This window comes from Phragmites australis, chromosome 6, assembly GCF_958298935.1.
Source record: "Phragmites australis chromosome 6, lpPhrAust1.1, whole genome shotgun sequence".
Lineage (NCBI taxonomy): Eukaryota > Viridiplantae > Streptophyta > Magnoliopsida > Poales > Poaceae > Phragmites > Phragmites australis.
The window spans coordinates 11511426-11524848 of record NC_084926.1 but is presented as its reverse complement, the minus strand read 5'-3'; the positions used below and the strand labels follow the sequence as shown (position 1 = coordinate 11524848).

General features: G+C 40.5%; 1 protein-coding gene and 1 pseudogene across 2 annotated transcripts; one reads left to right on the top strand and one right to left on the bottom strand.

Moving 5' to 3' along the window:
* The first annotated feature begins 1633 nt into the window (after positions 1-1633).
* LOC133921677 (putative nuclear RNA export factor SDE5) lies at positions 1634-8470 on the top strand. 2 transcript variants are annotated; one of them, XM_062366654.1, is made up of 12 exons: positions 1634-1791; positions 3012-3681; positions 3772-3797; positions 3963-4037; positions 4789-4850; positions 4946-5187; positions 6045-6130; positions 6260-6316; positions 6620-6687; positions 6804-6910; positions 6993-7063; positions 8022-8470. In XM_062366654.1, exons 2-12 carry the CDS (start codon positions 3054-3056, stop codon positions 8124-8126), a joined length of 1527 nt encoding a protein of 508 aa, XP_062222638.1. In that variant the 5' UTR covers positions 1634-1791; positions 3012-3053; the 3' UTR covers positions 8127-8470. The 2 variants fall into 2 exon arrangements, with proteins under 2 accessions (XP_062222638.1, XP_062222639.1); XM_062366655.1 differs by lacking the exon at positions 1634-1791 and adding an exon at positions 1819-2022.
* LOC133921678 (E3 ubiquitin-protein ligase RMA1-like) lies at positions 8450-9706 on the bottom strand (annotated as a pseudogene).
* Positions 9707-13423: the final 3717 nt, after the last annotated feature.

The window sequence follows — 13423 nt, the reverse complement described above, 5'->3', positions numbered from 1 at the left end:
ACTTTGGTAGCTGAAAAGTGTTATCTAGTCTATTATATATATTAAAGAGTAAGAAGTAGAGTAATTCTATAGGTTAAATTACTGTAGCTCCTATTCATATGAGTCCCCTATATGTACTATACTACATATTAATATGCATATATATACATATACGTGTATGTATATATACACGTACACATAATTTTTTTAAATTCCAGAAAAATAGCGAAAGAAATAATAGTTATATTGATAAATTGGCTAAAATAATCTAAAATGTATATGAAAATATCTAAACTCAAAACATAAAACAAATTTAGTTAGACTCGTATTATTGTCGTCTACATATTAAAATTATGTACATATACGAAAGTACCATTGTTTTTCTAATAATTAAATAAATGTGTTAAATATTTATAATTTCATAAATAAATATTGAGATGTTTAAAGATAATAAATTTAATTTTTTAGTTTTTTTATCATGGTCTGTGTAAAAAAAAAGCGTGTTGTAGAAGCGCCAATCTGCCTTTTTACTGAAGCGTACTAGTTTTTTCTTCACCTCCCAAGGAATGGATGAATCAGAATCAGATCAATAGCAGTAAGTTCCTATACCAATGTCACGTTGTTGGTTCAGAACTTCCAGCGGAAATTTATCGGTTCTACTTTTCAGTAACCGGCGCAATAGAGCCAGATGTCCTACACTCATTGCTTCAATGTAGTTGGATTAAAATCACCACCCCATTTGTTATCTTCACGACTTGGCTCCAATGCTGTTCCTACTGCATTTGCAACGTAAATGCAGTTACACTAGGACCACTTGATCTAAAATCAAACGTGTAGATTCAACACTGGACTAATTAAAATCTTGATATTGTAGCAAAAAATGAAAACACTTTAGATTAAAAAAGAAAAAGAGAACTGTTGATGCAAAAAGTTATCACACTAAACACATTAGCACATTAGCTATTTTTTTCCATATGATTTTGATGTAATCAGCCACAGTTCAATTAGAATTAGCTATTAGCTCAAGCTGTAGCATAGATATATTTGACATATAAGAAGTGATAGAAGACGGTGTAGCGAAGTTTTATTCAGATATCGATTAATAAAGAGTTCCCACCTTGTGACGGCTGCCCGATTCATGGCTTGATGTGTGCTTGAGAAGGTCTTCTCCAACTCCATCGAGATTCCATCATAATGCATGTCGAACCTGATTTCACAAAGCACAAAAACTATTCCAAGGTCATCTCGGAGCAATGTGGGCACCCTGTACACTGCATACTTGAAGGTATTTGATAAAGTTGAAGGCAAAACTTACCAAATTAGTGTCTATTCGACGGGGATAAGCGAAAAGATCCTTTGGACAACCAAAATACCGCGAAACTAGCCCACAGGAATGCTTTAGCATAATGCAGTTCCAATAAAGCAGGTGCCCAAAAGGACGACAGCTCAGCGCGGTACGAACACGAAAGCAGTCGAGCAACTAGTACTAGTGTACTACCAAGCACAGTACCGCACCACTTCCATGAAAAACATCACGACGACAGGGCCCCACCAGTCAGAACACTACCTGGACCTCGTTCATACACCGCGACCGCGGCAAATCCCATACCCGCATCCAAAGCCTTCCCGACGCGGCGCAGGGACGGCGTAGATCACCCCACCTCGTAGACCACGGGGCACGCCTCGCTTCCAGGTGGACCCATGCGTTCCCCCTTAAAACCCCGAGGCGTACAGGCGAAGCAAACCGGGGGAGCGGCCGAGCAGCAGCGGGGGCGGAGTGGCCATTCGCGGCGAGGACCGTCTCCAGAAGCCGTAAGCGATTAGCCCCCTCCCTCCCACCCTCCGAACCTTCTAGAATGTACTCCAACATCGCCGCGGCCTTGCTTCGTGAGGGGCCTCGGTTTATCTGGGGTAGTTTGATTCGCCTTGGGGTCCTATGGGTGGTTCGTTCAGTGGGGTGGACGCTTCGTTTCTGATCGAGTGAGGGGTTTGCGTGGGTTTCGATCATTCCTGTTGCTCCACGTTTCGCCGACTTCGCTTTAGGTTCTGTGCCTGATCGTAATTTTACTCTTCGGGTTGTGTGTTGATCTGCGGCGGTTGGGTTCGCCATTGAAGGCTTTTGGTGCGGGTTTCCTGATTAGATGGGTGACCGCGGAGCACTGGAGAAGGCATGTTCCAGATTATTTTTTTTGCTGCCGAGGCAGGCCGATGGTGCGTAATGCCTCTGCTCCCTGCTTCGATTCGGCTCGGCTCGGCTCCTGCACGTGCCGAACTGGTTCGCAGTTTCGGTCGATGTGCTCTTGTGTTTGCTAATTTCACAAGCTTCCTTTTCCATTTCGGGTAGTCTATTCGGCCCCAATTCTGCAAGCAGATGTGTGAAGTTGTGATTTGCATGTCGTTTGTTGGTTATTCAGTTGTTCTATTCAGACACGGATTGCTCTCCTATCAACCTCTTTCTTGGTGGTTCGGACGGTTAGGGTCTTAAGGATCAGGGGAGTGCGGCGGCATTGATTGTACCTGGAGTGTGGTGAAGCTATTTGCTAGGAATTTACAGCTTACTTGTGCTTTGACCCATACAGCAAGAGGCGATGTCAGGTTTTGCTTTGTCGCTTACATTATTTTCTTTTTTTCCTGTTTTCTGTGCGGGCTCGTTTTAGTTTGTGACATTTGGTTCTGTTGCTTATCCAGAAGGTAATGCACATACCTTTACTGATCCTGATCACTCTGTATCCCATTTTGGACGGGATAGGCCTCCATAGATTATGTTTTCATCAATATGTCAATGTTTGATGAATATGTTCAGACTTCAGAGGCATGCTTATCATGATATTATTGTGACCCTTCACGTGTTACTGTGCTTACTGCTTAGTGCTAGGATTGTGTCGATTCTTCAAAGACTAAAAGTTGTCCTGAAATCATGTTTGTTGAAAGTTCTCAGTAGTTTCTTACTGATAACATTAGCGCAACACTTATATTTTCCCTTTATCTATCTTCAGTATGTCATAAACACTTAATATTCTTTTGTTGAGCAGGGCTGACAGTTCATAAGAGGTTCCCGCAGGAGGGTCCTCGCCATGGATCTATCCTGTTCACTAACTTCATCCAGTGATGATGAAACCAGGACACTTAATGCATTGCTTGATGCTTTCAGCTGTGCCTTTTCACTTGATGATATAGCTGATGCATACATCAGAGCAAAGGGTGATGTCAACAAAGCTGGAGATTTCTTAACTGACCTTCAACTTTCGATGCCTCACAACAATGAAGTTGACCGAAGTGTTGAGACTAACTCTTCCCAGACTGACAAGGCAGTGGAAGAAAACTATATGGAGAATTCAAGCCAACAAAGAACTCTTTCCCAGATTGAGAAGGCAGTTGAAGAAAAGCATATGGAGGATTCAGATCAAACAAGAATGCCTGAAAAGTTGCAAAAGTCTAGTGCTTCATTTGGTACCGTGTCCAGCATGTTAGGAAAAAAATCTGCCAGGGCTACAACAGCTGCAAATAGAGCATCAAAAAAGGAAAAACCTCTGAAAGTTGAACTGCCAGAGTGCATGCGAGATGATTTCAAAGTGAAATCTGATGAATCTAATTCTGCACCAAAGCGAGAGACTTTGAATAACAGAGATGTTGAGGAGTTTCTGTTTTGCATGCTTGGTGAAGGATTTAAGCTCAGCATGGAAGTGATTCGTGAAGTTCTAGGTTAGCATATGTCTGCTATCCAACCCTTTTTGTGCACACTTCATTATTGTTTCAAGGCATGTCTTGACTGCTGGTAATTTATTTTTGCAGGTAGCTGTGGATATGACATTAAGAAGGTAGTAATAGATCATTGTTGTTAATTGTTATTATATATTTTATGTTGCTCCTAATCATCATAAATGCAGTAAATGGGTTTAGCATCTAGGCCTTGGAGTTTATAGTACATAGTTTCATTACATTTTCCTCTTGGCCTGCTAATAGAGCTGTGCTATTGTACGCAGAGCATGGAGGAATTGATTTCATTTTCTGAAAAAGATCTAGACAAAAAGGCAGAGAGCAATTGTAGTGTGATGCAAGTAAGAAGACTTCTGACCTCTTCATCTGTAACTTCTGAACTGTGCATCTGTATCTGTACAACTTGTTAATTACTCTGCGCTGTTCATATGAAATCTCGTAATGTATTGATGCACCATACATTTTTTTTGGTATTTCTTAAGCTGAACTTTGACTGTAGCCTTTGACTGTTCCTTTTGCTAGATTGGAATGACCACAAATTTTGTGCTGATATATTTTCAATGACATTTAATACAGCAAAATTATCACTTGGTGCTGATATATTTTGTGTTTAGACCAAAGGCTTTTTGACCCTGCTTTTTATAGAAAGCAAAAGAGTATGCTGGAATTACCAGCTTTCATTACAGAGTTCAAGCAAAGCGCAAACCAGCCTGATACACAGATCGAACTCACCACCATACCTCTAACATACGACAACTCTACTTTCACCTCACTAAAGTTACTAAACTGAAACTGATAGACAACAAAATAAGACTGAGATATATTTTGTGTGACTATGAACTGTATTTGATCTTTAGTATATATCCTTTAGGGCAACCTTTGTAGCTTGACATTGTATTTGATTCGTTTTGTCAGTTAAGATCTTAGTTTTGGAGGATATCTCGGTGCGTAGCCAACTATTGGTCGATGCACCAATGCAACTCCTGCTCTTCTAGTTTATATGAAAGTTCCCTCTGGATGCATTTTTCATTTTCTTTTTCATTTGGTAGAAGTATTCGAATGATTGCAGCCCATAATATATTGATGGTGCAGGATGTGGCAGTAGAATGCTCTTTTCCCAAGGGACACTGCCTAGACTCGCAGTCTACCTTTAGGTTCTACTTATCCTCTTCTTTATTGTTTTCCCCCCCTCACTTTCCATCATGAAGGTGGCATTTATTTTTGCTTCCTGTAATACATCTCTTTGTAGGGATGGTAATACCAGTTCTTCGCAAGTGGAGAAGCGTAGCTCAAAACCACAGGTTTCTCCAGGAGAGTTGATAGAAGCAATCTTCACTGTACCTGGAAGATTGGAGGAGCCCAAAGGAAGAAGATATGAATTGGGTGCAAATCGAAGCAGAGTCCCAGATCAGAAACCAGTCTTGAAACCTCTTGAGGACATTTCATCGTATTCAACTGATCTTCCAGTCAAATTTGTTGTATGTAGCAAAGGTATATTGTAACATACTAGAATTTTCTTTGTTTTAAATAATTAGGTTAACAATGCATTGTATTGGAAATAAAATCTTTGTTTGAATGTCTGCTGCTATATTGTAGATCTTTAATCTTTTGCGTCAACATATTCAGTTAAGCCTGTAACACATTACTATTGTGACTTGAAAAAGAACTATATAAGATAACTAAAGCCAAGAGATAAAACCAACCATATTACAACCTTTCCAGCTGCTGAAATATTAGTGTGTTCTAAATGCATAAATTTAAATCTAACATCGGTATCAAGCTCTCCATCATATTAGAACTCTGTTTACAAGCCCTATCTTCTTACAATGTAGGGGGAGGGGGATAGGCAAAGTTATCATCCATTTCTTGCTAAATTCTAGTTTACATATTGCATGTTTAATCAGTAGAGTATCAATATTGTAGCGATATATCTTGTCATCTGAACCAGTTACTGCTGGGTGCACTGTACAGGTTTTTCAGCTAAACAAATTTGATCATTGTTAAGGACAACTGTGGGATATGTAATCTGGCTATTTATTAATTCTGATCAAACTTGTCAAATCAGCAAGTGATCCCATCTTCTTGCTTTCTCAAATGTTACTAAGGATGCTTATGTTTACGACAGAAAACATGAGCCTCGAATCAGAACAAGGAACTCAAATGCTTGTGTAACTTATTGGTAATTTGGGTTAAAACAGCTAACATGAGATGAAGGCATGAAGCCTCTAAATAATATAAATCCTATGTTCATACCATCTATCATAGAGAAATGTTTATCAGATGATATCATTCTACATTTTATGGAAAATTCTTATAATTCATTTTGAGTTGTTTGGGTTTATATATAGAATCAGCTGTGGATGAGGAGGATTACCAGAACTACCGCAGGGCTGCGAAGCAGCACTGGGATATGATGAAGCAGTACTATGAGAAGGTAAGGGGTTCAAGATGACGTTCATTGTTTTTTGAGAACACCGATGGCAATCATTGTTTATTTTACTTTCAGTAACCAAATAGATGGTGCTCATTTTTTACTTATGCTATCATCTGCTAAATAATGCAGGCTGCTGATGCTTTTAGGGAGGGTAACCACAAAGAAGTTGATTATCTTATACAGGAAGTAAGTATCACGCTTCCTCTTTGGAGGGAAGAGAATGAGTAGAGAGTACATTCTTAATCACTTTTGGAAACATAGACTACAGAGTTACTGCATGTTACAATTGAAGATTTAAGGGCCTTCCTTTGAGCTACACTAGATTCTAACATAAAAGGGAATAATGTAACTTGGGGGCAAATTATTTTCTGCATAAATCATTTCGAAGATTTAATCTGCTTGTTGTCTTATTATGATGGCCACTTAGAGAATATAACATAATTTAAGAAAGCAAAGTACTAACTGAATATATTCTTTGTGGATATCAAGGGCAAGCACTGTTACAGGATGGCTCGACTGGCGGATGAAAAATCTGCTGGGGAGATTATCAAGTCCAAGTAAGTGTACTATTTCTGTTGTATGTTGGCTGGAATTAACGGACCGTTTTGTAATTATTTTATCTTTGAAACCTTATAATGTGAACTTATGAGATCAAGTTGTTGGCTTACTGCAGAAAAATAGAGTCAAAAAATGAATTGTGTCTTGATATGCGCTCACAAGATGCATCAAACATATCTAATCTTTTGAGACTTCATCTTAAACAGTTGGCAAACATTCCATGTAAGATCAGTGCATGGCTCTTTGAGCTTATTAACTTCCTTTGTTGGAATTACCTGATTTACCCAATGTTTTATGCTTGCAGCTTTTGACTACCTAAAAGTTATTATTGGTGTTGATGATGGCAGTTTCAAGATGGGACAAAGAAGAAGAAAGGTTTGGTTTTATCAAGAATATCTGCCGGCTGATTATTATTCTGAATTTTGCTCTATACCTGTTGCTTAGCTGCACTGCATAATGCATACATGATTCGGAAGTCAATCCTCGGGATGCACTTGGGTTTTCTCCCAAAATACCACTATTAATATAAATCTCTTAAGCTACTACTAGCATCGAATTGTGATTTACTCTAATATTAAATGCCTCATTTCAACATCATTATTTCATTCTGTTTTGCTATGCACTATCTTAACAAATTCTTCATTTGAAGCCCCTTGCCCATCTAGCTAAAGACAAGTTCCCCAGCTGAAGTATGGCAAGAAAATTGTCTATAAATATTAAAATGAAACTTGTGACAAAAAAGGAGGTGTAACAAGGGAACATGCTAAAGCTTCAACAGATATTTGTGCATATTTAGTATGCAGATGTTGTACAGTAGCCATAGTTAATTAGAAAATTCATGAAACCATGCTGATGTCTGCTCATTGCGATTTATCCCAATGATTCGTGGACTTTTGCCTTCTCCCTTCTCTCCTTCGATCAGATAGACATGAATATGATGTATGCGTGTTGGTTCGTCGACTATCAGATCATTTGTTGGGCTAATGCCTTGAATAATTTATTTTATCTGTTGTGCGCCTGCTCCCTTAGGTCTGATAGTTCATTTGATTCCCAAAGAAAAAGGTCTTTTATTTCATTTCAGTGGGTCGATTCAAACTATTTGAAAATACGATACTGTACCTCCAGAATATACAGGTTAGTTGGGAATATCAAGGCAGTTAGACATATTATGGATGTTGAGCTATACAGATAGATGACACTGGTGCGGTGTCGTTGACTCCAGTACGAAATGCCACAAATTTCTACGATTAGCAGACTCCTACATTTCTATTATAGCTCACATAGATGTTATAAGTCGTCACCTGATGAGTTTTGACTGTTTGAATATTGACAGGTGATGAAGTATCTGGAGAAGAATTCAATCGAGTGGACTGAAGATGAGCCCCACTCTGGGAACATCCTCATCCGGATTAATCAGGTGGAAAACCGTCAAGGATAGGTTGATGTATAAAGGTGGTGCGACACAAACTGACGGAAGATGATCATGGGTCCAACATCTTAAAGTGCCGTTCTGGATCCAGGTGCAGTCTGTTTTTTTGGCAAAAGCGCCATGTAATTTGCCGCGAAAGGCATTCTTTTTGTCCGCACACTGCAGGCATTTGGAGTTAACTGCTACATTGCCAGTTATCACAAAGATGAAGAGGGAGCACAGGTGATGATCTGGGAGAAATGGTTGTGTAACAGTTAGATACTGAAATATTGTTCTAACGCTCTAAAACACCAGTAGCTTCTATATTACTAGTGCCGTTATGCTCATGAACATGTGGACAATATTTTCTGATCGTTGCAGTTTTGAGACCGACTGGAATGCTTTCATCCACTCGTAGCTCTTTTCCGTATAGTCGTGTCTAGACACATGGTCACTGACACAATATATCACACCCTTTACTATGTACAAAGCAGTCGTCTCTGTTTATCTGCACAGCGCACAGCATCTTGTTCTGACAAGGGCAAGCACAGCAGGACGAACACAAAGAGGAAGAATCGTATCTGATGCAGAGACCTCTCCAGCTTCATATGCCGCCGTCTCTGCCTGGGGTTCAGGTGGTAAGGACTCGGGCAGTACATGCTCGGCGGCTGCACCTGGCCACGGAGCACCCACGGGCCACGGCAGCACGGCCACCGCTATCCCTCCGAGCACCCCTCTGGCCGTCGATTGCATCATGCCGCGGTCACCAAACGGTGGAGGGAAGAGGGCGTTGAACTGGGCGAGTGTTCTGTTGCACGGCCGGCTGGCACGGGATGCTGGCCAGGCCGCGCCGCCGCTTCTTGGAGCTGGAGCCGCCGCCACGGCCGTAGAGCAGCACGAGCGAGTCCGGTGACACCGCGGCCTTGCAGACGGGGCGCTGCCGCCTTGCCGAGCTCCTGCTGCTGTCCACGTCGGCGTCGGGGCACAGCCACTCGTAGATGCAGGGCCAGCAGTAGAGGTGGCCGCAGAGCGTGACCACCGGCTCCACGGCGGAGTCGAGGCAGATGCTGCCGTCGAAGCAACCACCGCCGGCGGCTGCCGTAGGCTGCTCACTGACACCGGTCGTGCGCGTCTCATCCATGTACTTCATGCCCTTCCAACAAGCACAAGGCTGGTCTCTGGCTTACTGTCTTCTTGTCAGTTTTTGGAAGCGCTGCAAAACAAACCAGAAGGTCAGATAATCACTAGTGAAAAAGCAGAGCCACACCTCACTGACACCGGTCGTGCGCGTCTGATCCATGTACTTCATGCACTTTCAACAAGCACAAGGCTGGTCTCTGGCTTACTGTCTTCTTGTCAGTTGTTGGCAGCGCTGCAAAACAAACCAGCAGGTCAGATCATCACTAGTGAAAAAGCAGAGCCACACCGCACCGACTCGAATTTGTGAGATACGATCAAGACTCCAAGACAAACGTTCGGGCTGTGTGAGATGACCAGTCAGGCACGAGCAGGACAAGGAGAGGAATAAAGCAGGGCACGTAACTGCACATCTGTGGTCTCGCCGCACAGGTCATGCGCAGATATATGTGCGGCAAGACAGCGTGAGGGTGTCACGAATGAATCTACAAGAAGAGTAGCAATGGGATTGATGGGTCCATAAACTTTCAGGCTCAGACGTTGCTCAGCCTATCCAAACTTCATAGATATCAAATTTCTTTTGAGGCAGGGACACAAGAAGAGATACCATATAATTAAGTGAGATATGTTAACTAAGCTAAAAGACTTTGGGGATTTGAGTCTTACTTACTGATATTAGAGTTATAAATGTTTGTCTGTTATCAAAATAGATTTTGAAACTAGAAAGAGGTGATCTGTGGTCTGTTGAGGAAGAAATACCTTAGAGATGGGGGTTCTATAATAGCAGCACATTTGGTGACTCACAATTTTAAAAAGGCCTACACTCTATTAAAAATTATACAGCTATAGGTTCGATCTATATCCTAGAGAATGGGAAGAAGATTAGATTTTAGTTAGATGTTTGGTTAGATTTCTGTCCCCTAAAGATCAAATTTGAGAAGCTGTACAAAATCTGCTTTCAACAAGATGCAACAGTGCACCATGTGCTTGGGCAATGTTTTCTTATCTTCCCTTTAGAAGATTTTTTGGTACACAAGAGGTGAATGAGTGGGAAACCTTGATTGAAATCTCTAATCTTGTTTGTTTGTCCGAGGTAGCAGATTCAGTTATATGGGCTTTTGAAAACACTGGAAAGTATAGCACTTCTTCTCTGTATAGGCATATTACCTTCCCTGGGTTAAAGATGAAAGTTCGATGGAGATTTGGAATAGCTATCTCCCTCTGAAGATTAAAATTTTCCTTTGGTCAGAATTCCTTTTGCGGATCAGCTGCTAGTTGGAAGGGTAGCGAATGGTGTAAATTATAGGGTCTTATAGAGACTTGTCAACCACATTATGTTTCAGTGCCCTACCGCGAAATTTGCTTGGTGTGTTTGTAGAGATGTGTTGTACTGGCAGGCGGTTCCAGATTCTCTTTACATGATGAGAGATATATTTTCTGGAATTAGAAATTCTAGAGATAAATCAATTCTAATCTTTCTCTTAGGTGCTATTGGTTGGACTCTTTGGCTAACACGTAATAATTTTATTTTTCAAAATAAATATATGTTCTTCTTCTCAGGCCATTCTCTACATGATGATCTCGTTTATGATGCGGTGGAAGTTGAGTGCCAAGGAGCCTGACCGTGCGCAGCTAGGAGGAATGATAAGGAAGCTCAAGATGGAGATGGATGCTCATCAAGATCAACACGTGGTTGCTAGTCTATAGATATGAATTGGATAACCCATTTGGTCCTATATGTCTTTTGGTGTTCGCTGGATGAATATATTTTTTATTTTGCTAGAGGTCTGTTTTAGAGTTGTTGAACGTTAGAGGTTTAATTGGAGTTTATCTGTATGTTACTTTTTAGTTATATACTATGTATGCTGGTTGTTCGCTAGTTCACCAGCAAATTCCTTGGTGCTTTCTATAAAGCGGGGCTAATGTCTTTGGTCTTAGATTTCAGAGAGAACGTCAATTACCGCTCCAGGCCAAATGGCTAATGGTAACCCAACAAAAAATACATGTGTTCAACATATTTAGTACCGTTTGGCACAACTATAGATTTAAGATTTTATTAGCTATTTAAACGTACTTTAAGAAATCTTGAGTCCAGATCTATAAGTGGATTGAGTGTATTTGGTTAAATTATCTGATTTTTATTTTAAATTAAAAATAAAAATTTAAACTATTTTATTTTATCATATAAACCCTAAATTTAATATAGATCTCGAAGCTAAACTATATGGTACAGAGCTTACTCTTGCTGCAAATGATTTTTTTACTGCACTTCGTGTTTACCTAATGACCGGTGTTACCGCTCCTTATCCGGTAGGGTGGTCAGTGTGACACAGACATGCCCTGCGTTATCAACGACGCATCCTTTTGGCCGGCTCGCTGAAGATTGGGCCCCACCAATCATGAGTTTAGCTGTCAAACAGGACATCGCCCAGGGATGAAAGCAGAAGAAAGGAACCGGCATTTATATTCTGCCTCTACACTTGGTCTTGGAAAACTCTGCAAGGTTGCTTGGACAATGACAGGATTCACTCCTTGTTTTTGCGATGGAACAAAAGAAAAGGTCAATCGAATAGAATTGACCACATAACGAACGGTAGGAAGGAGAATGATATGGTTTAGTTGACTCGGTAGAGATAACCGGCGATGCGTGCTCGTTGTTTCAAGGAGATTTTGACAACTAATTTATATAGACTAACTTGTTTATTCATTACTATATAATACCAATTACCTCGGCTCTTTAAATAAAGTTAATACCCAACAATGCATCTAACAACTCTATCTCCAACTAAACAGAATAACAAATCTAATCTTCAAACTAGCAATCCTTATCTCTAACTAATCGATCGAACTAACCTAACAAACTCTATCTTTATCTAATTTGATTCTCTCGCGTCGAAGATACTCTCCATAACACTATATCTCCTGACTTGTAGCTCATCCTTAAGTTGCTAGACAGAGGCCAATGCTGAAGATTGTGTTGATTCCGAATGAAGACGAGCTTGTCAAGCAAGTATTGGAGTGTCACAGTCAAGATGACAGCGGTGTTGGCTCCAATTGTCATCAGGAGATGGAGTGATCGGTGAACGCATGTCGTCGATCGTATTTTATGTGTCTAGGCGTACAGTAGTTCACTGTTATGTCACTCTTCAATTACGATCCAAAAATAGTGTAGTTGTGATTCACAAATAGATCAATTATTATAAATATATATGATCGTAACTTGATTTTTTCTATAGTCGTAATTATATGTTTCTTGTCATGTGATCATAACTTGTTCACCTTTGCGCCCATCCTCGGTTACAATCTTAAAAATAGTATAGTTACGATACACAAGATATGTCAGTTACTATAAATATATATATATATATATATATATATATATATATATATATATATATATATATGATTGTGACTATACTATTTTTAGCATCACAACTATACTGCTTTTAGGACCGTAATTGGTCAGTTACGATCTCAAAAGCAATATAGTTGTGATTCACAAAATAGGTCAGTTACTATAAAAGCAATATCATATTGTAACTGTATAACGATCCTAAAATTTTATCAAGATATAGTCTTCATAGATCTTATTTTGTTAAGCGTATTTTTTCCAATAATATGCTTCAAACAGATTAAAAGTTGGATCTGTGGTTCTAGAAATATTGTATTTTAACGATTCAAATCTAAAAAAAAATCTCTGTTGCATACTCTAGTAAGTGGAGTTTGATGTGTAGGTGGTATCAACGGATTGACTCTCTTGATTTGTTGACTTATGGAAGACTCAGTTGGCTCGACCGTAGTAGCGCAACACAAATCTGTTCAGCACGGACGCGCCGCAGGAGTGAGGGCGGGCGCGCAGGGCGTGGCACGACTGGAGGTTGCGGAGGGCGATGCACCGCGGGGTGACCCCAGAAGCGGAGGCGGCGACCAGAGGCGACGAGATAGGCATGGCAAAGGTAACTGCGAGGTGAGAGACCATCGCGGCGGATAGGGATGGGAACGGGTGGGAGGAGGCGAGGGGAATCAGTGTGGTGCGGAGAGGTGAGGAAGAGAAGGAAACGGGTGAGAGGGATTGAGATGCAGATGGACACATAATGTATTGTTTGGCTGACGGATGTTTTTGGTTTCTGGTTGAAAAGCTGGTTTTTGTTTTTGGTGGATGTCTTTTTTTATTAGTTTTTTTAATAAAT

What these genes read in the sequence shown, in the direction of transcription:
- LOC133921677 (XM_062366654.1), top strand. Translation starts at nt 3,054, where the DNA reads ATGGATCTATCCTGTTCACTAACTTCATCCAGTGATGATGAAACCAGG. An exon ending in GCAATTGTAGTGTGATGCAA is followed by an intron (nt 4,038 to 4,788) that starts GTAAGAAGACTT and finishes TTGATGGTGCAG; the next exon opens with GATGTGGCAGTAGAATGCTC. An exon ending in GGGGAGATTATCAAGTCCAA is followed by an intron (nt 6,688 to 6,803) that starts GTAAGTGTACTA and finishes GGCTTACTGCAG; the next exon opens with AAAAATAGAGTCAAAAAATG.